Genomic DNA, 21,877 nt, shown 5'->3' on the forward strand with positions numbered 1-21,877 from the left:
AACTCGTCGGTGAAGAGCACTTTTTGCCAGTCCTGTCTGGTCCAGCGATGGTGGGTTTGTGCCAATAGGCGATGTTGTTGCCGGAGATGTCTGGTGAGGATCTGCCTTACAACAGGCCTACAAGCCCTCGGTCCAGCCTCTCTCGACCTATTGTGGACAGTCTGAACACTGATGGAGGGATTGTGCGTTTCTGGTGTAACTAGGGCAGTTGTTGTTGCCATCCTGTACCTGTCCCGCAGATGTGATGTTCGGATCTACCAATCCTGTGCAGGTGTTGTTACACGTGGTCTGCCACTGAGAGGATGATCAGTCTCTCTGTAACACTGTCTTGGGCATCTCACAGTACGGACATTGCAATTTAATGCCCTGGCCACATCTGCAGTCCTTATGCCTCCTTGCAGCATGCCTAAGGCACGTTCACACCGATGAGCAGGGACCCTGGGCATCTTTCTTTTGTTGTTTTTCAGAGTCCGTAGAAAAGCCTCTTCAGTGTCCTAAGTTTTCATAACTGTGACCTTAATTGCCTACCGTCTGTAAGCTGTTAGTGTCTTAATGACAGGTGCATGTTCATTGAACAAGCATGGGAAACAGTGTTTAAACCCTTTACAATGAAGATCTGTGAAAAAGGGACATTTCTTTTTGTTTGTGTGTGTGTGCCTAGCTATCCATCTTTTAAAAAATATATATATTCCTCTTGCCCTACCGCCCAAGAATTGGACTAAACTAATGGCCAACAACACTACGGCATCTTCTTCCAGTTTATACATACTATATACATTTTACAGGCACAGTATATTTTACAATAGTTATCTTTGTTTGTTTTTTAATCCCACCCGTAACACATTTATTTAGTATTGCCAGGAAATTAAAGGGTGTTAGTGAAGATTCAAACTTTGAGCACATTCTTGACTTCAATTATAGGATAAACGTTGGACCAGAAGTACATAAGTGAATTTTATAATTACTTGAAAGACCCATTCGTTTAACAGGAACTTCCTTCTACTACAGACCAGAACTGTTTCTTCTTCCTCAGATTTCCATGGGGATTCCCCTGCACCGTATCAAGGACATCAGATTGATGTATGGTGTCCAGCCCTGGGGAGACTCTATGATTGACTTTGAGGGTCTGTCCACGGCACCCTCCCCACGGGGACATGTCATTGCTGCCCGCATAACCAGTGAGAACCCTGATGAGGGTTTCAAGCCTAGCTCGGGCACGGTGCAGGAGCTGAACTTCCGCAGTAACAAGAATGTGTGGGGATACTTCAGTGTGGCCGCGGCCGGAGGCCTGCATGAGTTTGCAGACTCCCAGTTTGGCCACTGCTTCTCCTGGGGAGAGAACCGAGAGGAGGCCATCTCGTGAGTAAAAATCATGTGAAGTTCATTGTGTTTTGTGTGTGTTGTCAGTGAGACCCAATGATGTGTGGTAACACCTCTCCTGTGTGTGTTCAGTAACATGGTGGTGGCCCTGAAGGAGTTGTCGATCAGAGGAGACTTCAGGACCACAGTGGAGTACCTCATCAAGCTGCTGGAGACTGAGAGCTTCCAGCACAACACCATTGACACAGGCTGGCTGGACAGGCTCATCTCAGAGAAGATGCAGGCAGAGCGTCCTGACACCATGCTGGGCATAGTGAGCGGGGCTCTCCACGTGGCTGACGTCAACCTGAGGAACAGTGTCTCCAACTTCCTGCACTCTCTAGAAAGGTCAACACTCTTTTAAAGATTTTAAGAACACACACACACACACACACACACACACACACACACACACACACACACACACACACACACACACACACACACACACACACACACACACACACACACCGTCTCACTCTCCTCTCTTCTCTCTCCCCCCTCTACAGAGGCCAGGTGCTTCCCGCGCACACTCTTCTCAACACAGTTGATGTGGAATTGATCTATGAGGGTACTAAGTATTGTCTGAAGGTGACGCGTCAGTCCCCCAATTCCTACGTGGTCATCATGAACAGCACCTCGGCCGAGGTGGACGTCCATCGCCTCAGCGACGGGGGCCTGTTGCTCTCCTACGACGGCAGCAGCTACACCACCTACATGAAGGAGGAGGTGGACCGGTAGGATGGATGGAAGGAAGGAACGATGGACAGACAGAATACATACATTCTTCATTTAAAGGAATGTTGAGAGGTTAGCTTGGGGTTGATTTGGGCAATGGACTAAAAGAGATTCTTTCCCCCGCCAGGTACCGCATCACCATTGGGAACAAGACGTGTGTGTTTGAGAAGGAGAACGACCCGTCTCTGCTTCGCTCGCTCTCAGCAGGGAAACTCATCCAGTACACCGTGGAGGACGGGGGGCACGTGTTCTCTGGCCAGTGTTACGCTGAGATAGAGGTGTGTGTGTGGTGATATTGTTGTGGCCGTGGTCACACTCTGTTAGTGGAGCGAGCGGCCATGTCAACTGTGTGTGTAACTGTGTCAGGTGATGAAGATGGTGATGACTCTGACGGCGCTGGAGTCTGGCTGTATCCACTATGTGAAGAGGCCCGGTGCCGTGCTGGAGCCCGGCTGCGTCATCGCCAAGCTGCAGTTAGATGATCCTAGCAGGGTCCAACAGGTCAGTAAGGGACGGTGTGCCTGACACTGGGGAATTTAGAGATCCTTGTATTTTGTCATGGAAACGTGAATAGCTATACAGTACATTTTGATGCGAGACTCACAGTATGTTGTAACGTGTGTGTCTCAGGCGGAGTTGTACCACGGGGCGCTGCCCGTCATCCAGGCGGTGGCGTTGAGAGGAGAGAAGCTCCACAGGGTCTTCCACAGCACCCTGGACCACCTTGTGCATGTCATGAATGGCTTCTGCCTGCCTGAACTCTTTTTCAGTGGGAAGGCAAGTGGTCCATTACAGCACACACAACAATCTACAAACAAAAGATGGCAGTATTCTGTGTTGGTACGTTCATCAATATCAGTTGGTTAAAATTGTGAATGTGTCTTTCCCCAGCTGAAGGAATGGGTGGAGACGCTGATGAAGACTCTCCGGGACCCCTCTCTGCCTCTGTTGGAGCTGCAGGACATTATGACCAGTGTGTCAGGCCGGATCCCCCTCGCTGTGGAGAAGTGCATCAAGAAGGAGATGGCCCAGTACGCCAGCAACATAACCTCTGTGCTCTGCCAGTTCCCCAGCCAGCAGGTACACACACACACACACACACACACACACACACACACACACACACACACACACACACACACACACACACACACACACACACACACACACACACACACACACACACACACACACACACACACACTGTATTATTCAGGTTGGTTATTGTATTATTTATGGTTCTGGGGAGTTGATATACAGAGTTCATTAGGAATACACCTGACTGATTTAGCCTGTTCTTCCAGATTGCCAACATCCTGGACAGTCATGCTGCCACTCTGAACAGGAAGTCAGAAAGAGAGGTGTTCTTCATGAACACTCAGAGCATCGTACAGCTGGTGCAGAGGCGAGTCTCTCTCTCAGCTTCAGGGCTTTAAATGACTTGATGATACAGTTGAAGTCGGATGTTTACATACACTTAGGTTGGAGTCATTAAAACTAGTTTTTCAACCACTCCACAGATTTCTTGTTAACAAACTATAGTTTTGGCATGTCGGTTAGGACATCTACTTTGTGCATGACACAAGTAATTTTTCCAACAATTGTTTATAGACAGATGATTTCACTTATAATTCACTGTATCACAATTCCAGTGGGTCAGAAGTTTACATACAATAAGTTGACTGAGCCTTTAAGCAGCTTGGAAAATTCAAGGAAATTATATCATGGCTTTAAAAGCTTCTGATAGGCTAATTGGCTAATTGACATCATTTGAGTCGATTGGAGGTGTACCTATGGGTATATTTCAAGGCCTACCTTCAAACTCAGTTCCTCTTTGCTTGACATCATGGGAAAATCGAAAGAAATCAGCCAAGACCTCAGAAAAATCAATTGTAGACCTCCACAGTCTGGTTCATCCTTGGGAGCAATTTCCAAACGCCTGAAGTACCACATTCATCTGTACAAACAATAGTACGCAAGTATATAAACACCATAGGACCACGCAGCCGTCATACCGCTCAGGAAGGAGACTCGTTCTGTCTCCTAGAGATGAACGTACTTTGGTGCGAAAAGTGCAAATCAATCCCAGAACAACAGAAAAGGACCTTGTGAAGATGCTGTAGGAAACCGGTACAAAAGTATCTATTTCAACAGTAAAACGAGTCCTATATCGACATAACCTGAATGGCCGCTCAGCAAGGAAGAAGCCACTGCTCCAAAACCGCCATAAAAAAGCCAGACTACGGTTTGCAACTGCACATGGGGGCAAAGATCATACTTTTTGGAGAAATGTCCTCTGGCCTGATTAAACCAAAATATAACTTTTTGACCATAATGACCATTGTTATGATTGGAGGAGAAAGCGAAGGCTTGCCAGTTGAAGAACACCATCCCAACCGTGAAGCACGGGGGTGGCAGCCACATATTATGGGGGTGCTTTGCTGCAGGAGGGACTGGTGCACTTCACAAAATAGATGGCATCATTAGGAAGGAAAAATATGTAGGTGTATATTTAAGCAACATCTCAAGACATCAGTCAGGAAGTTAAAGCTTGGTCAAATGGGTCTTCCAAATGAACAATGACCCCAAGCATACTTCAAAAGTTGTGGCAAAATGGCTTAAGGACAACAAAGTCAAGGTATTGGAGGGAACATCACAAAGCCCTGACCCCAATCCTATAGAACATTTGTGGGCAGAACTGAAAAAGCGTGTGTGAGCTAGGAGGCCTACAAACCTGCCTCAGTTACACCAGCTCTGTCAGGAGGAATGGGCCAAAATTCACCCAACTTATTGTGGGAAGCTTGTGGAAGGCTACCCAAAATGTTTGACCCAAGTTAAATCAATTTAAAGGCAATGTTCCCAATATTAATTGAGTATATGTAAACTTCTTACCCACTGGGACTGTGATGAAAGAAGTAAAAGCTGAAATAAATAATTCTCTCTACTATTATTTTGATATTTCACATTCTTAAAATAAAGTGGTGATCCTAACTGCCCAAAGACAGGGAATTTTTACTAGGATTAAATGTCAGGAATTGTGAAAAACTGAGTTTAAATGTATTTGGCTAAGGTAAACTTCCGACTTCAACTGTACCTAGCAACCCATACACACACAAACATGATTCTAAAGACACGTACTGTATTCATACTGATATGGTCTGTCACTGACCATGCCATTTTGTCTCTCTACCCAGGTACCGCAGTGGCATCCGTGGTCACATGAAGGCCGTGGTGATGGACCTGCTTAGGCAGTACCTCAAAGTAGAGGTCCAGTTCCAGAATGGTGAGGAACATTGGACTCTACTCCTAACATTAACAGGCTATGTAAAGCAATGGGTTTTCCTGGGTTGGTATAGGGGAAATGGAAAGGATTAGCCTTTGATAATTAGTCCTGCCTGTCTTTGATTTATGAATAGGATTCAATGGTCTTCTCTCAGGACTGCACTTGCTCTATTTGTCCACATGAGGGTACTGTTACACAACAAACCTTTAATTTGCACCTTCCTTTGAGCTCTGGTTGATTTAATTTCTCTTCTGATTCGTGTGTGTCAAATCAAATCAAATTTTATTTGGCACATACACATGGTTAGCAGATGTTAATGCGAGTGTAGCGAAATGCTTGTGCTTCTAGTTCCGACAATGCAGTAGTAACCAACAAGTAATCTAACTAACAATTCCAAAACTACTGTCTTATACACACAAGTGTAAGGGGATGAAGAATATGTACATAAAGATATATGAATGAGTGATGGTACAGAGCGGCATAGGCAAGATACAGTAGATGGTATCGAGTACAGTATATACATACGAGATGAGTATGTAAACAAAGTGGCATAGTTAGTGGCTAGTGATACATGTATTACATAAAGATGCAGTAGATGATATAGAGTACAGTATATACATATGAGATGAATAATGTAGGGTATGTAAACATTATATTAGGTAGCATTGTTTAAAGTGGCTAGTGATATATTTTACATCATTTCCCATCAATTCCCATTATTAAAGTGGCTGGAGTTGAGTCAGTGTGTTGGCAGCAGCCACTCAATGTTAGTGGTGGCTGTTTAACAGTCTGATGGCCTTGCGATAGAAGCTGTTTTTCAGTCTCTCGGTCCCAGCTTTGATGCACCTGTACTGACCTCGCCTTCTGGATGATAGCGGGGTGAACGGGCAGTGGCTCGGTGGTTGTTGTCCTTGATGATCTTTATGGCCTTCCTGTGACATCGGGTGGTGTCCACTACCCTCTGGAGAGCCTTACGGTTGTGGGCGGAGCAGTTGCCGTACCAGGCGGTGATACAGCCCGCCAGGATGCTCTCGATTGTGCATCTGTAGAAGTTTGTGAGTGCTTTTGGTGACAAGCCAAATTTCTTCAGCCTCCTGAGGTTGAAGAGGCGCTGCTGCGTCTTCTTCATGATGCTGTCTGTGTGGGTGGACCAATTCAGTTTGTCTGTGATGTGTATGCCCGAGGAACTTAAAACTTGCTACCCTCTCCACTACTGTTCCATCGATGTGGATAGGGAGGTGTTCCCTCTGCTGTTTCCTGAAGTCCACAATCATCTCCTTAGTTTTGTTGACGTTGAGTGTGAGGTTATTTTCCTGACACCACACTCCGAGGGCCCTCACCTCCTCCCTGTAGGCCGTCTCGTCGTTGTTGGTAATCAAGCCTACCACTGTTGTGTGTGTGATTCCAGGACACTACGACAAGTGTGTGTTCACACTGCGTGAGGAGAACAAGGGCGACATGGCCAACGTGTTAAACTACATCTTCTCACACGCCCAGGTCACCAAGAAGAACCTCCTGGTCACCATGCTCATTGTAAGTCCTTCCCTCTTTAGAAATACATTTGTCATGTGTGTTAGACAGAGTTGACTGTGTTCTCCCTGTGTGTAGGACCAGCTGTGTGGTCGTGACCCCACCCTGACTGACGAGCTGATGGCCATTCTGACAGAGCTCACCCAGCTCAGCAAGACCACCAACGCCAAGGTGGCACTGCGTGCCCGCCAGGTCCGTAGCGCACCACTTCCTGTCTCTCTAAATGTTCTCTTGTTTTTGATTGGTCAGGGTTAGTGTTGTCATCTTCTCACTCCCCTCCGTCTCCTCCTCAGGTACTGATCGCCTCCCACCTCCCCTCCTACGAGCTCCGTCACAACCAGGTGGAGTCCATCTTCCTCTCTGCCATTGACATGTACGGGCACCAGTTCTGCATCGAGAACCTGCAGGTAGGGACCATGGCCGTTGTTGACTTTTTACTGCCGTTGTTGGAGGCCATTCAGACACTCAAAGAAGTAGAAAACATTTCAAACCAAATTGTATTAAGCCACATGCACATATTTAGCAGATGTTATTGCGGTGTAGCGAAATGCTTGTGATCCTAGCTCCAACAATACACACAAAGGAAATGTAAAAGAATGGAATTAAGAAATAAATAAATATTAGGACGAGCAATGTTGGAGTGGCGTTGACTAAAATACAGTAGAAAAGAATAAAGGGGCATCCCGGGAGGCTCAGTGGTCTAAGGCACAGCGTCGCAGTGCTATCTGTGCCACTAGAGATTCTGGGTTCGAGTCCAGGCTCTGTTGCAGCCGGCCGCGAGCACAGGAGACCCATGGGGCGGCGCACAATTGGCCCAGGGTCATCTGGGTTAGGGGGGGGGTTTGGCCTGCAGGGATGTTCCTGTCCCTTTGCGCTCTAGCCTCTCCTGTGGCGTGCCGGGCACATTGCACGCTGAAACGGTCATCAGGTGTACGATGATTCCTGCGACACATTGGTGCGGCTGGCCTCCGGGTTAAGCGAACAGTGTGTCAAGAAGCAGTGCGCCTTGGTTGGGTTGTGTTTCGGAGGACGCACGGCTCTCAACCTTCGCCTCTCCCGAGTCCGTACAGGAGTTGCAGCGATGGGACAAGACTGTAACTACTAATTGGATACCACGAAATAGGGGAAAACAAAACAAAAATTAAGAGTAGAATACAGTATATACATATGAAATGAGTAAAGCAGTATGTAAACATTATTAAAATTACTAGTGTTCCATTATTAAAGTGGCCAGTGATTCCATGTCTAAGTATATAGGGCAGCAGCCTCTAAGGTGCAGGGTTGAGTAACCGGGTGGTGGCCGGCTAGTGATGGCTATTTGACAGTGGAATGAGGTCACAATGATATTTCTCTGGACTTTCATGATTCTGAATCCTCTCTCCTTTTGCAGAAACTGATCCTGTCCGAGACGTCCATCTTTGATGTGCTGCCTAACTTCTTCTACCACAGTAACCAGGTGGTCAGGATGGCTGCCCTGGAGGTGAGAGGAAGGAGACTGTGTTTTTTGCGTTCAAAGTCACAATAGCTGGTTGCCCAGGCAATTGAACAGCTTTTGACACTGTACAACGAGTGACATTTCATGGTTAAGGGAACACTCCTCTACTGTCTGCAGATCTCCGCCCTGTTAGAACTCTCCTGTGTTCCCCATCCCAGGTGTACGTACGTAGAGCCTACATCGCCTACGAGCTCAACAGCGTCCAGCACAGACAGCTAAAGGACAACACCTGCATCGTAGAATTCCAGTTCATGCTGCCTACCTCCCACCCCAACAGGTACACACACACACACACACGCTCTGCTGCATGGTACCGCGGTGGAGATGTGGTGTTGCTCCTATATATACTGGTCTAGGGCCAGTTGTTATTCTAAGCTGAGAATGCTTAATAGCAGGACTGAGTAGGGAGGCTTGATCTATAGTCAGGTGTCTTATTAGGGGAAGGGGGTGGTCCTATAAGAAAGATGAGAGCTAATAGACACAATAGTGTGTAAGGTTCTGTGTAAGGACAGTACTGTCTTTCATTATCTCCTGAAGGGTCCAGTTCTCATCCACGGTAACATGGTTATTTTATACCCCCACCACTGTTCAGTCCCTGAAAAATACTCCTTGTTTGCAAAAGCAGGTATTCTGTGAGTGTACAAATACTTTCCCAGGTTTACCAAGAATGTGTGAGTGGAAACTAGCTCGTCTCCTGTCGGCAAAGTCCCACTTTTGTTGATCTCTCTCTGGTCTGTCCTCTGGATGACTGCAAGATTGTTTTAAACTTTCTGAAGATCTGTCACATCTATTTCAGTAACACACAAGCAGAGAGAAACTAAACTCTGGACTTGTACTGCACATGGGCAATTCAACAGTAACCAAGTGGTGCTGAGACTTTGATTTTTCACTTTGAAGTGTATGTCCAACAAAAACCATTGATTTGCAAAGTTAAGTTAAACCATTGACTGCTGTGCTCCGATTGTTGCATGCGACCGGTTTATCCAGCTTAAAATGTTTAACCCATTTGCATTAACCAGGCTTGATTGGCTTCCTCATTGGAACACAGCATGCCCCCCACCTCAGGACTGAACCAATACCAAAGAACAGGCCTCTAGGAAGGCATAGAGCTATTGTGGAATCTTTCGAGGAGCTGTCATATAGAGTGTAATGTGGGGGTTTGAGACAGTGCATGTGATGTATGACAGTGCCTAAAGGTGTCACCGCGGACGTCTTGTTAGAAAAGGGGCGTGCTCTGACTCTCTTCGTACTGCCACTTGTTAGTCCATGAAGCCCTTGAGAAGGCAACAAGATGCCCGACTTCACGAGACATTTTGATTTATTAGGTTGTCGAGAACAAACAAAAATGTACCACACATGAGGCAGCAGAAAGTCGAATCCATAATGTGTAGTCTCAAGCTTTTTTAAAAATGATTCACACTCTTCTGAGTGCTTCCTCCTCCTGATGTCTGCGTAACTAACCAGTCAGTGTTGTCTGATTGCAGAGGTAACATCCCAACTCTAAACAGGTACAGTACACTTTCTTCTTATTGCAGCCATTATGTAGACCTGTAGAAGCTGTAGACTAGAAGGCGGCGTAGTCAACCGATCAGCTATTGGAAATGTAACTGAAAGCCGTAATGCCAGCTGCATTTTGTTTAAAGCGTATGTTGTGGCAAGACAAGGTAACGTTGGGCATTGGACTATGCTGCTTGTTAAGTGTTACTAGTTATCCCATAAATGAATCAGATGTTTAACATAGGAGCTGAACCTGGTTATGGGTGATGTATTAAATGAATGGCTACAGCACGGCATAATGCAGCGTACTGGGAAGACTGAGTGTCTGTCTGTATATTTCTGTGTGTGTATTGTAGGTGTGTAGAGTGCATTCGGGAAAGGATTCAGACTACTTAATTTTTTTCTACATTTTTGTTATGTCACACAGCTTTATTCAAAAAATGGATTAAATTGTTGTTTTTCCCTCATCAATCTAGACACAATACCCCATAATGGCAAAGCAAAAACTGTTTTTTTAGGGAATTTTGCTGACTTGTATAAAATTTAAAAAACACTAAAAATCACATTTACATAAGTATTCAGACCCTTTACTCAGTACTTTGTTGAAGCACCTTTGGCAGTGATTACAGCCTCTAGTATTTTGGGGTATGAAGCTACAAGCTTGGCACACCTGTATTTGGGGAGTTTCTCCCATTCTTCTCTGCAGATCCTCTCAAGCTCTGTCAGGTTGGATGGGGAGCATCGCTGCACAGGTATTTTCAGGTCTCTCCAGAGATGTTAGATTGGGTTCATGTCCGGGCTCTGGCTGGGCCACTCAAGGACATTCAGAGACTTGTCCCAAAGTTACTCCTGCTTTGTCTTGGCTGTGTGCTTAGGGTCATTGTCCTGTTGGAAGGTGAACCTTCGCCCCCATCTAAGGTCCTGTGCACTCTGGATCAGGTTCATCTTTCCCTCGATCCTGACTAGTCTCCCGGTCCCTGCCGCTGAAAAACATCATCACAGCATGATGCTGCCACCTGTCTGAGTCTTTTAGGTGCCTTTTTGCAAACTCCAAGCGGGGCTGTCATGTGACTTTTATTGAGGAGTGGCTTCCGTCTGGCCACTCTACCATAAAGGCCTGATTAGTAGAGTGCTGCAGAGATGGTTGTCCTTCTGGAAGGTTCTCCCATCTCCACAGAGGAACTCTGGAGCTCTGTCGGAGTGACCATTGGGTTCTTGGTCACCATTCTGACCAAGGACCTTCTCCCCCTGATTGCTCAGTTTGGCCGGGCGGCCAGCTCTAGGAAGAGTCTTGTGTAACCGATGTGAAATGGCTAGCTAGTTAGCGGTGGTGCTAATCGGTGACTTTACTCTCTCTGAGACCTTGAAGTAGTTGTTCCCCTTCCTTGCTCTGCAAGGGCCGCGGCTTTTGTGGTGCGATGGGTAACGATGCTTTGTGGATGGCTGTTGTTGATGTGTGCAGAGGGTCCCTGGTTCTAGCCCGGGGCGAGGGGATGGACGGAAGCTATACTGTTACACTTGGTCGTACTAAACTTCTTTCATTTAATAATAATGGAGGCCACTGTGTTCTTGGGGACCTTCAATGCTGCAAGCATGTTTTGGTACCCTTCCCCGGATCTGTGCCTCGACACAATCCTGTCTCGGAGCTCTACGGACAATTCCTTTGGCATCCTGGCTTGGTTTTTGCTCTGACATGCACTGTCAACTGTGTGACATTTGCAAGCATTTCTCTACACTCGCAATAACATCTGCTAACCATGTGTATGTGACGATAAAATTTGATTTGATAGAGAGGTGTGTGCCTTTCCAAATCATGTCCAATCAATTGAATTTACCACAGGTGGATTCCAATCAAGTTGTAGAAACATCTCAAGGATGATCAATGGAAACAGGGTGCACCTGAGCTCAATTTTGAGTCTTATAGCAAAGGGTCTGTATGCTTACATAAATAATGTATTTCTGTTTTAATTTTTTTTTAAACTTTGTCGTTATGGAGTATTGTGTGTAGATTGAACATTTTTTATGTAATCCATTTTAGAATAAGGCTACAACTTAACAAAATGTGGAATAGGGGAAGGGGTCTGAATACTTTCAGAATGCACGGTATACTTACTGTGTCTCTATATTACGCTTCTCTGGAATTGGGGAGTCAAAAGATGTAGTACGTTACTAGAATATTCTGTGACAATGTTCTCAAATATTTCTGTGTGAGGTGTCCTGTTTTGCCTTGTGCTAGCTGTGCTCTGAATGTGCTGCTTGCTGCTGTCCTGTCCTCTCAGGAGACTGTCTTCCCAGCCCCTGCCCCGTCTTCGCACTCGGGACATTAAGCCTGTGTCTGTGGACAGTAACAAACAGGACCCTAAAGCACAGGATGATAAAACAAAGGATGATGCTAAAACGGAGGAGAATAAACCTCCAGATACGGATGACTCTGTGGACAGGTTGGGCCCCATAGAGACTCTAGGCTATATAGCATTCTGTGGGCTAACTCAATGGGCTAACTTCTGGGTCTCTCTAAAAGAGGACTTGGCCTCTGTGTGGATGGGAGAGGAGGACCTCTGAATACTAAAAACACCTGGTGGAACCATGGGTCTTTCTACTATGAATTTGGCCAGGGGAAACTGTACAATGCTTCCATGTTCACTAACATTATGCAGATATCTGCTCTTCTTTCACGTAGCACTTAGCATTTAAATACGGCTGCTGGGAACTCTGTGAGTAGTACATCCAGATCTAGAAGATGCGTATTTATTTATTTATTTGGATCCTGGTTGACTGTTCTCTGTGAGAACACTGCTATATTAGAGTTAGTATGGAAGTGAATGAGGAGTCAGATTGTTCCTTCTGTCCCAGCAGCTGATCACAGATATAATAAATACTGCTGTGGGATAGAACTGGTTGGTGAGGGGGCTCTTTTAAGGTGAACTCTCCTATGGGTCAGAGATGGGCTCTGCCCTGCTCCCTGCTCTGGCCCAGCTCTGGGCTAGTGAGTGAATGTGTGTGCTGCAGGACCCCGGTCTAATGGCTGTCTGTTGTTGCCCCAGGATGTCGTTCTCGTCCAACCTGAACCACTACGGCATGGTCCACGTGGGCAGTGTGAGTGAATGTGTGTGTGCTGCAGGACCCCGGTCTAATGGCTGTCTGTTGTTGCCCCAGGATGTCGTCCAACCTGAACCACTACGGCATGGTCCACGTGGGCAGTGTGAGTGACGTCCTCCTGGACACCTCTTTCACCCCACCCTGCCAGCGCATGGGAGCCATGGTCTCTTTCCGCTCCTTCCAGGAGTTCACCAGGTGGGGGCTGGGCTCTCTGACCTTTTCACAATCATTACATTATGACTTTGACTATTTTCCCACATTGGGAAATGGTGTTATTGAATTGGAGCTGTAATACTGAGATATTACCTTAAGTGTGTGTGTGTGGTGTCTAACCGTGATCCTTTCCTCTCCACCAGGAACATTAAAGACGTGATGAGCTGCTTCTGTGACTCTCCTCCTCCCAGCCCCACCTTCCCAGAGGGAGGGAACCCAGTGCTCTATGGAGAGGAGGACACCAAGGTCAGTACTGTCTGCTAGTACTGATTCTGATGTGTATTGTAACACAACAGAGTATTGTGACTGAGAGAGCCCTTTGTTCAATGCATGGCATCAACGTAGCATGACCTTCCTGTTCTTCGTATAGTCCCAATAGATACTTTCTCTCCGAATGACATGACTTATGTTTTGCCTGCTTGCGTCTTGTGACCCAGAGTATCCAAGACGAGCCCATTCACATCCTCAACGTGGCCATCAAGACTGACAGTGACATCGATGACGACGGCCTGGCCGCCATGTTCCGGGAGTTCACCCAGACAAAGGTCAGATGTTTAGGATGAGCCTTTCAGGAAGTACGCCTGGACACCTCAGTCGCTCACACTTTCTCTTCCTGTGTCGTCTTCCCCCAGAAATCCCTGCTGTTTGAACATGGCATCCGCAGGCTGACCTTCCTGGTAGCTCAGAAGGTGAGCACTAGGACTCTCACTTCCCTACCCTGCCCTCTGTTCTCTAACCTACTCTTCCAATCACTGTCACCGATCTTATCTTAATCACAACGATGCACGTTGACTCTACAGACATCCAGACGGAACGAGAGAGTCGCGCGATTCATTCGGAATGGCCTGTAATTTGACCGTCATTTGTATCTCAAATTTGGCTGTTTTGCTTGCTCCTCTGTCTCTTCTCTCTCTTCTCTCTCTGTCTCCTTCTGTCCCTCTGTATCCATGTCTTGCCTTTGCTGTGGGGTTTGTGCTGACAGGATTTCAGGAAGGCAGTCAACTGTGAGGTGGACCAGAGGTTTCATGTGAGTAGTGGGACGATGTGGATGATAACTGTGGAACAGTACAGTTTGTCTTCCTGTATTGTCAACTCTTTCCCTGGACCCACACCAAGTAGCTTTTGGATTGGATTCAGGCAGATAATGACGGCATTTGAGACTAAAGACATTTGGGTAAATGCTAGGTTCCCTTCTCTCTCCCTGCGTCGGCCCTTTCAATGCTACCCTTTCTTTTGACAAGAGAAGAACAGGCTCTGATGAGGGCTAATCACTGCCATTGGTGAGGCCCTCCTCCATATGTGGGTTTGTGTCTCATACAGTAGAGACTCAGTCCCTCTGAATAGCCCATCCTCTTCAGACCACACAGACCAGTGTATTCACACACGATAAATCCTGTATTCGCTGTTATACTAACACCAAATCAGTCCTATATACAGGCTTGGAAGGGGCATTAGTGCCCCAGAGTAATACACAACTGTCCTGTTATTATATACCGATTGAGTTGATGAGTGTGTTTGCAATTAGTCCGGTATTGTTTGGCCAAGTGGGGTGCGATCCTCAAAGCCAAACCTGACAATCAGGCTTCTAGCTCGAGCGTTCAGAAATACCAATCACTCCCTGTGAAAAGAGAATGTTTTATTCATTAGATTAGCTGTCGCTGCTCCCCTGTTTCCTGTTGCTGTCTGTCATTATGGGAAAGGCAGTTTGGGAGAATACACTTGTAATTCCACCCTCAGACTCCAGCACAAATGGGAAGAGATCAGGGCTGTTGAATGTTAAACAGGCTCTTCCTGATCACAGGCCGATGCCATATAGTGTTCCTCCTCACTGTCACAGCAGTTCACATAGCGCTCCTCACGGCTCATTAAGGGGGAAAATGTAGAACTATAGAAGGAAATGGAGCCACTTAGTGAGGTTAGAAGGTCATTCACATTCTATGCTCTAGAGGTCATGTCTATTTTCAGTCTAGCTGGTTCTGTAACTTAGTTGCAGCAGAGCAGGGACTCTTGAAATCCTGGACTCAAAGCCCTAACTCTCTCTGTCTGTATTAACCAGGAGACCTTGTAGGTTGACAATGTGTGTTCTTCACAGCATGTGGATCTGTTTGTGTAACTCTCTCTCCTCTCCTCTCCTCTCCTCTCCTCTCCTCTCCTCTCCTCTCCTCTCCTCTCTCCTCTCCTCTCCTCTCCTCTCCTCTCCTCTCCTCTCCTCTCCTCTCCTGTCTGTCTCTCACACAGAGAGAGTTCCCCAAGTTCTTCACCTTCCGGTCCAGAGACAAGGTGAGTGAGTGTCTTCTGTGTGTCAATCTGAACATTGACTTTATGAGTGACCATAAAACAACAGCTAATGGTCGGCTCAATGGTAGTGGTCAATGAACAGGTTCAATCCCATCTCAAAAAAGACAAGGGAATTAATATTTGAAGTGCTAACACACAGACTGAATATATAACTTGGATGGAAGATGAGCCCGAGTGACCATGTGCTTCTCAATGTGTAGACTAGAGTTACAGCGGAAGAGCTAAGCAAGTGTCAGTTTCACATCATGGCAACAATAGAGGTGAGGCTATTTGAATAAGATGGTTGCAGAAAAAGTACCTTTCCTCTTTCCTTGCTCACCCCTTAGTTGGCACTGAAAGTCACTCCGTTATGATCAATGATGGCTCTTCCCCCGCCTAGGCCCCTGATAGTCTCACTACAATGGCACCACCAAAACCCATTACCGTAATTAACTATTTAATTATGTCCCCCATTTAAGAGAAATGACACCCATTAGCAGCCTGCGATTGCTTTTGATTTCATTTACTTAATGCAGTGTATGGCTGGCGGGCACCCTCTAGTCTCATACAAACCCAATGCTCCTGAAACAGCCAATTGGATGATGGTAGGCCTTGAGGAAATGCATTCTCGTTCCTTGAACCCTCAATTGGTTGGTGTGACAGTATCTTGCTCTGTATAACTGATTGTCCCCCTGTGTGTCTAGTTTGAGGAGGACAGGATCTACCGTCACTTGGAGCCGGCGCTGGCCTTCCAGCTGGAGCTGAACCGCATGCGTAACTTTGCCCTGACCGCCATCCCCTGTGCCAATCACAAGATGCACCTGTACCTGGGCGCTGCCCGCGTGGAGGTGGGAACAGAGGTCACCGACTACCGCTTCTTTGTCCGGGCCATCATCCGTCACTCAGACCTGGTCACCAAGGTGAGGGCGATAGTGATACACGACTTGTGTGTGTGATTAATACACCTGTTCAGTTTGTGTGTACGTGAAAACGCGCCCCTCTCTGACCTCTGCTCCCGTCCTGTGTCTTATCGCCAGGAGGCGTCTTTTGAGTACCTCCACAACGAGGCAGAGCGTCTGCTGCTGGAGGCCATGGACGAGCTGGAGGTGGCCTTCAACAACACCACCGTACGCACCGACTGCAACCACATCTTCCTCAACTTTGTCCCCACCGTCATCATGGACCCCTCCAAGGTCAGTGGCAGCACACCCAAGACCTGTACATACACTGTTCCCGTGTACATTGTCTTTATCCATGTTCGTTCACTGTACACGTAGTGATGCATTTTGGTGCTGTGTGTGTGTGTTTTTTTATATGCTTCATTCGTAACCTCTGTGTGCACATGCTCAGATCGAGGAGTCGGTGCGCTCCATGGTGATGCGTTACGGCAGTAGGCTGTGGAAGCTCCGGGTGCTCCAGGCTGAGCTGAAGATCAACATCCGGCTGACGCCCACGGGCAAACAGATCCCCATCCGCCTGTTCCTCACCAACGAGTCAGGCTACTACCTGGACATCAGCCTGTACAAGGAGGTCACCGACTCCCGTACGGGACAGTTGGGGCCTAAAGACCGACAGGTGAGGCACTCGCACGTCTTTCATCCCCCACGGCCCACACTCCCAAGCAATCACAGGCAGGGGAAACAGCCTCACACTGAACCCTCAGCTCCCAGAATGCTCCTTAATGGGCAACTCCTGGTTCATGATAAAATATTTGGAAGTTTAGTTAAGAAATAAATGACATGCCATCTGTGGATCAGTCAGTCTACTGCGTAAAGTGGAGCTGAGGGTTCTGTAAGTTGTCTGCCCAGCCTCTAGCCTGTTGGACAAGACTAGCAGTGATCATGGTATTTTTATGTAGGAGAACAGGTAGGTTGCATCCATCTATATATTATCCCATTCCATTGCTGTACCAGGGTAAAAGTTCCATGAGTCAAACAGTCATTGGCAGAAAGCATATGCAGGCAGCTAAGATGGATATAAAATAATGCCCCAACTACTACGGTGGAGAAAGAATGAACTGTAACGTTTTTCTGGGCAGGTTGCCATATTCGCTGTATGATGTTGAATATGAGAGAAGAGTTCTATTTTGGAGCTGGTCGATGGCGCTGAGTTGAGTGAGGATCCGTTGCATTGTCCTCAACCGTATTCATCAACACTTAGCACAGGCGTGACCAGGCCCATTCTTACTACCTTGTTCTCATGGGCCCCTTGACGTGTCTCCGTAGCCAGATGTGTGAGATGAAGTCCTCTCTTTTATTCTAAAAGGACTTTATTGTGTGAAGCACAAGAGAAACAGTGTTCTCATTCTGAGAAGTCCATATCTCTCTAATGTGAGGACACCACTCCGGTTGCCAGGTCTGGTCAAAGGACCTAATCAGACGGAACAACTGATAGGGATGGTAAAGAACACGACTTCAGGTTCTCCTATTGCAGATAGAACTGCATCCACAGCTTTGGCCAGCGTTGTCACCGCTTCCTGTTTCTTGGAACAGGCTCCATGGCGGATATCGGTCTTCATTACATCACATATCGCGTACTGTGTTCTCTGTGTAGATATGTGTGGCGGCTAGTGTCTGTGCGTGTCGAGTGACTCTTATGTCCCCTCTCCTTCAGATCATGTTCCAGGCGTATGGGGACAAGCAGGGACCTCTGCATGGCATGCTCATCAACACCCCGTACGTGACCAAGGACCTGCTGCAGTCCAAACGCTTCCAGGCGCAGTCCCTGGGCACCACCTACGTTTATGACTTCCCTGAGATGGTCAGACAGGTACGGAGCTCGACACAGCAGCTCAGTGGTTGCAGTTGCTGGTGTACATAAAAAAACATACGACCACGTTTGAGGTCAACTGCATGTCCATCCAGGAAGTTGATTGTAACTTTTCCCATTTAAAAATAAATAAATGAAATGCATGAAACGAAGGTCTCACAAAATAAAATAAACAAGGGGACATTCCCAATTTATAAATACAAATGTCTCCCCTGAATCTAGATGGGATTGACGTCAATCCTGCATGTTATCGCTCTACGTTAGAGGTCTGCGCAGGACTGATTTTGGTCACCCCGCGCAAAAATAACTTACGAAATTGATTCAAGTACCAGAGATTCTCACATGGTCCTTACGTTGTGTTACTGGGCTGTGTCAGACAACATGCTAGATGTAGTTTGACGAGAGCAGAGTTGGAGAGACTTGCACTTTCTCTATTTTTATGGCCTACCTTTTCAGACGGCGACAAATATGGGTGATCAATATTTATTACCAGGCAATGTAGTAAACTATAGCCAAATTATATTTAGGAAGTACATTTCCTTGGGAAGATAACTGCCCCGTGCTTCTCCGGTCATGCATAGGCTATAGCCTACTTTGTCTCGTTGAGAGCACACGCGTACCTGATCACGTATGGCTACTGAACTGGAAGCAGCAACAATGATGAGAGTTCAAACTTGCACTTTGTCTTGAGCTATGTTTTGCATATAGCATGTAGCCTTCCTTTTAGGAGAAGGACCTGCGTGCGCGGTGCTCGTGTGGCACCTTTTCCTTTTCACCGATGATCACGCGTTTTGATTCCACCTCGACTCACGTTGGTCGAGCTTCTCTCCACTTCTTTCCATTTTCAATATTTATTCACACGTTACTAGGGAACTAATAGTCTAAATCATGTTGAATTTCCTTGGAAAGATCACTGCCACGTTCCACTGTAGGCAGCCTACTGTATATCATTGAGACTTGCACGCCCAACTAGTTTTGAAGAGCAGAGCGTGTGTGAGAAATGTCACAAAGATGTACTTCTTAATACAGTAGGTAGGCTAATGCGTACAAAGCAGAAAGAGGGCCGTTTCCAAATAATCTGAGAGACGACAAAAATATTTTCATCCCAAAGTTACCTGTCTGACCGGCCAATCCCGACCGCAGCGTAAAAAATGACGGCGGCGCCGCAATGATCTCTGTCGGGGCCCTGCAGCCCTCTATTCTACAGTAAGCATGTTATACTGGGAGTGAGCAGCAGACTCTTGACTCCTCTCTGTGGTTCCTCTTTCCTCCAGGCTCTAAAGAAGCTGTGGCAGTCCACTCAAACCTTCGCCCACCTGCCCAAATGCCCTCTGCCCTCCGAGCTGCTCACCTTCACAGAGCTGGTCCTGGACCCACAGGGACAGCTGGTGCAGATGAACCGTCTACCGGGAGGGAACGAGGTGAGGAGTAACTCCTTTAAACTTGCAGTTCCACTTCTGATCTGTAGGTGTCTCTGTGTTTCTTTGACAGGATTGTTCAGTAGCTGTTTGCCAGGAATTGTCTCTATACATATGTAAATGCGAAGAAGAGTAATGCCCCCTGCTTTTGTTTGCTGAGTTTATGTCTCGTCCCCACGACGTGAATGAATATGTTTACTTGTGTGTGTCCCTCTAGATTGGCATGGTGGCCTGGCGGATGACGCTCAGGACCCCAGAGTACCCGGCAGGGCGTGAGATCATTGTGATCAGTAATGACATCACACATAAGATTGGTTCGTTTGGGCCGCAGGAGGACCTGCTGTTCCTGCAGGCCTCGGAGATGTCCAGGGAGAGTGGCATCCCTCGTATCTACATCTCTGCCAACAGTGGTGCCCGCATCGGCCTGGCAGAGGAGATCAGACACATGTTCCATGTGGCCTGGCAGGACATGGCAGACCCCTACAAGGTCAGCTGGCAGAATAGGGCAGTGGGGTGTAGATGTTCTGTTTAAGAAATGAGAGATTATTAGTGTTGTAGGACTCTGTTAGCAGATGTCTCTGCCCATGTACACTACATAACCAAAAGTTTGTGGACACCACTAGATGTTGGAACATTGCTGCGGGGACTTGCTTCCATTCAGCCACGAGTATTAGTGAGGTTGGTCATTGATGTTTGGCGATTAGGCCTGGCTCGCAGTCGGTGTTCCAATTCATCCCAAAGGTGTTCGGTGAGGTTGAGGTCAGTGCTCTGTGCAGGCCAGTCAAGTTCTTCAACACCGATCTCGACAAACCATTTTTGTACGGACCTCGCTTTGTGCACGGGGGCATTGTCATGCTGTAACAGGAAAGGGCCTTTCCCCAAACTGTTGCCACAAAGTTGTATGCTGTAGCGTTAAGATTTCTCTTCACTGGAACTAAGGGGCCCCCCTGAAAAACAGCCCTCGACGGTCCTGTGCTGTGAGCTTGTGTGGCCTACCACTTCACGGCTGAGCAGTTGTTGCTCCTAGACGTTTCCATTTCACAATAACAGCACTTACAGTTGACCGGGGCAGCTCTAGCAGGGCAGAAATTTTGGAAAGGTGGCATCCAATGACAGTGCCACTTTGAAAGGCACTGAGCTCATCAGTAAGGCCATTCTACTGCCAATGTTTGTCCATGGAGATTGCATGGCTGTTAGCTCGATTTTATACACCCTGACGGGAGTGGCTGACATGGCCGAATACACAAATCTGAAGGGGTGTCCACATACTTTTGGCAATGTAGTGTATGCATGTCCCTCGCAGACTGCTAATTCAGTCTTTTGTTTCTCTCCACAGGGCTTCAAGTACTTGTACTTGACCCCTCAGGACTACAAGAAAGTGTCTGCCCTGAATTCTGTTTACTGTGAACACATAGAGGACAAGGGAGAGTCCAGGTGAGTCCAGACGTTACCCCTCAGCCATATTATTACTCACTGTCACCCTATTCAATACAGATAATACATCCAGCTCACTGGCCAGCAGAGAAAGTGGGGAACTACAACCTGTGAGAGAATCAATGGGCTGTGCATGAATACACATGAAAAGCCCCTCGGACAATGGGAGAAGGGGGATGAAGTGATGAGCAGTTATGTGTCTGACCGAGCCTTTCCTTGTTCAGGTACAAGATCACTGACATCATCGGGAAAGATGACGGTCTGGGGGTGGAGAACCTGAAGGGCTCCGGGATGATCGCAGGAGAGTCCTCTCTGGCCTACGACGAGGTCATCACCATGAACCTGGTACGCACCGACACACTGGATGGACCGACACACACATGCACGCCTAAACACACGACTACTTACGGTCTGTCGTGTTACTACCTAAGTGCTACTCTTACGAGGTCGGAGGATGGCAGATGTAAGAATGGGTTTTTACCCGGATCACTGACATGCCCTTGACTCGGGGTTACCTAAGCAGGCTGTGTGCTCTTCTCTCTCCAGGTGACGTGCAGAGCCATCGGCATCGGAGCCTACCTGGTCAGGCTGGGTCAGAGAACTATTCAGGTGGAGAACTCCCACATCATTCTCACTGGTGCTGGAGCTCTCAACAAGGTAAGAGCCAGCATCACTCCCCCTTTCCTGGCTGTACCTCATGGCACACGAAAGTCTCACGGAAATACTGAGAGGTATTCTGCTAGGATGCAGCATTCCAATGTGGCC

General features: G+C 47.2%; 1 protein-coding gene across 11 annotated transcripts in view; it reads left to right on the forward strand.

Annotated features, from left to right (window-relative positions):
- The window catches only part of LOC124008398 (acetyl-CoA carboxylase), a 50,792-nt gene that overhangs the window by 13,339 nt on the left and 15,576 nt on the right, over window positions 1–21,877 (forward strand). For 5 of the 11 annotated variants that reach the window (XM_046319661.1, XM_046319668.1, XM_046319677.1 and 2 more), the window contains 31 exons: window positions 1,034–1,359; window positions 1,453–1,707; window positions 1,869–2,096; window positions 2,225–2,375; window positions 2,464–2,598; window positions 2,728–2,874; window positions 2,989–3,177; window positions 3,402–3,502; window positions 5,292–5,380; window positions 6,789–6,913; window positions 6,989–7,102; window positions 7,204–7,317; window positions 8,301–8,390; window positions 8,564–8,682; window positions 9,890–9,913; window positions 12,182–12,343; window positions 13,059–13,196; window positions 13,358–13,460; window positions 13,652–13,759; window positions 13,847–13,903; window positions 14,197–14,241; window positions 15,453–15,494; window positions 16,196–16,411; window positions 16,529–16,684; window positions 16,842–17,066; window positions 18,105–18,260; window positions 19,535–19,681; window positions 19,896–20,165; window positions 21,015–21,112; window positions 21,337–21,457; window positions 21,659–21,769. In XM_046319661.1, coding sequence (XP_046175617.1) covers window positions 1,034–1,359; window positions 1,453–1,707; window positions 1,869–2,096; window positions 2,225–2,375; window positions 2,464–2,598; window positions 2,728–2,874; window positions 2,989–3,177; window positions 3,402–3,502; window positions 5,292–5,380; window positions 6,789–6,913; window positions 6,989–7,102; window positions 7,204–7,317; window positions 8,301–8,390; window positions 8,564–8,682; window positions 9,890–9,913; window positions 12,182–12,343; window positions 13,059–13,196; window positions 13,358–13,460; window positions 13,652–13,759; window positions 13,847–13,903; window positions 14,197–14,241; window positions 15,453–15,494; window positions 16,196–16,411; window positions 16,529–16,684; window positions 16,842–17,066; window positions 18,105–18,260; window positions 19,535–19,681; window positions 19,896–20,165; window positions 21,015–21,112; window positions 21,337–21,457; window positions 21,659–21,769 — 4,362 coding nt within the window. The remainder of the gene's footprint in view (window positions 1–1,033; window positions 1,360–1,452; window positions 1,708–1,868; window positions 2,097–2,224; window positions 2,376–2,463; window positions 2,599–2,727; window positions 2,875–2,988; window positions 3,178–3,401; window positions 3,503–5,291; window positions 5,381–6,788; window positions 6,914–6,988; window positions 7,103–7,203; window positions 7,318–8,300; window positions 8,391–8,563; window positions 8,683–9,889; window positions 9,914–12,181; window positions 12,344–13,058; window positions 13,197–13,357; window positions 13,461–13,651; window positions 13,760–13,846; window positions 13,904–14,196; window positions 14,242–15,452; window positions 15,495–16,195; window positions 16,412–16,528; window positions 16,685–16,841; window positions 17,067–18,104; window positions 18,261–19,534; window positions 19,682–19,895; window positions 20,166–21,014; window positions 21,113–21,336; window positions 21,458–21,658; window positions 21,770–21,877) is intronic. The other 6 variants (XM_046319682.1, XM_046319731.1, XM_046319723.1 and 3 more) reach the window with 4 other exon arrangements.

This window comes from Oncorhynchus gorbuscha, linkage group LG02 (assembly GCF_021184085.1).
Source record: "Oncorhynchus gorbuscha isolate QuinsamMale2020 ecotype Even-year linkage group LG02, OgorEven_v1.0, whole genome shotgun sequence".
Lineage (NCBI taxonomy): Eukaryota > Metazoa > Chordata > Actinopteri > Salmoniformes > Salmonidae > Oncorhynchus > Oncorhynchus gorbuscha.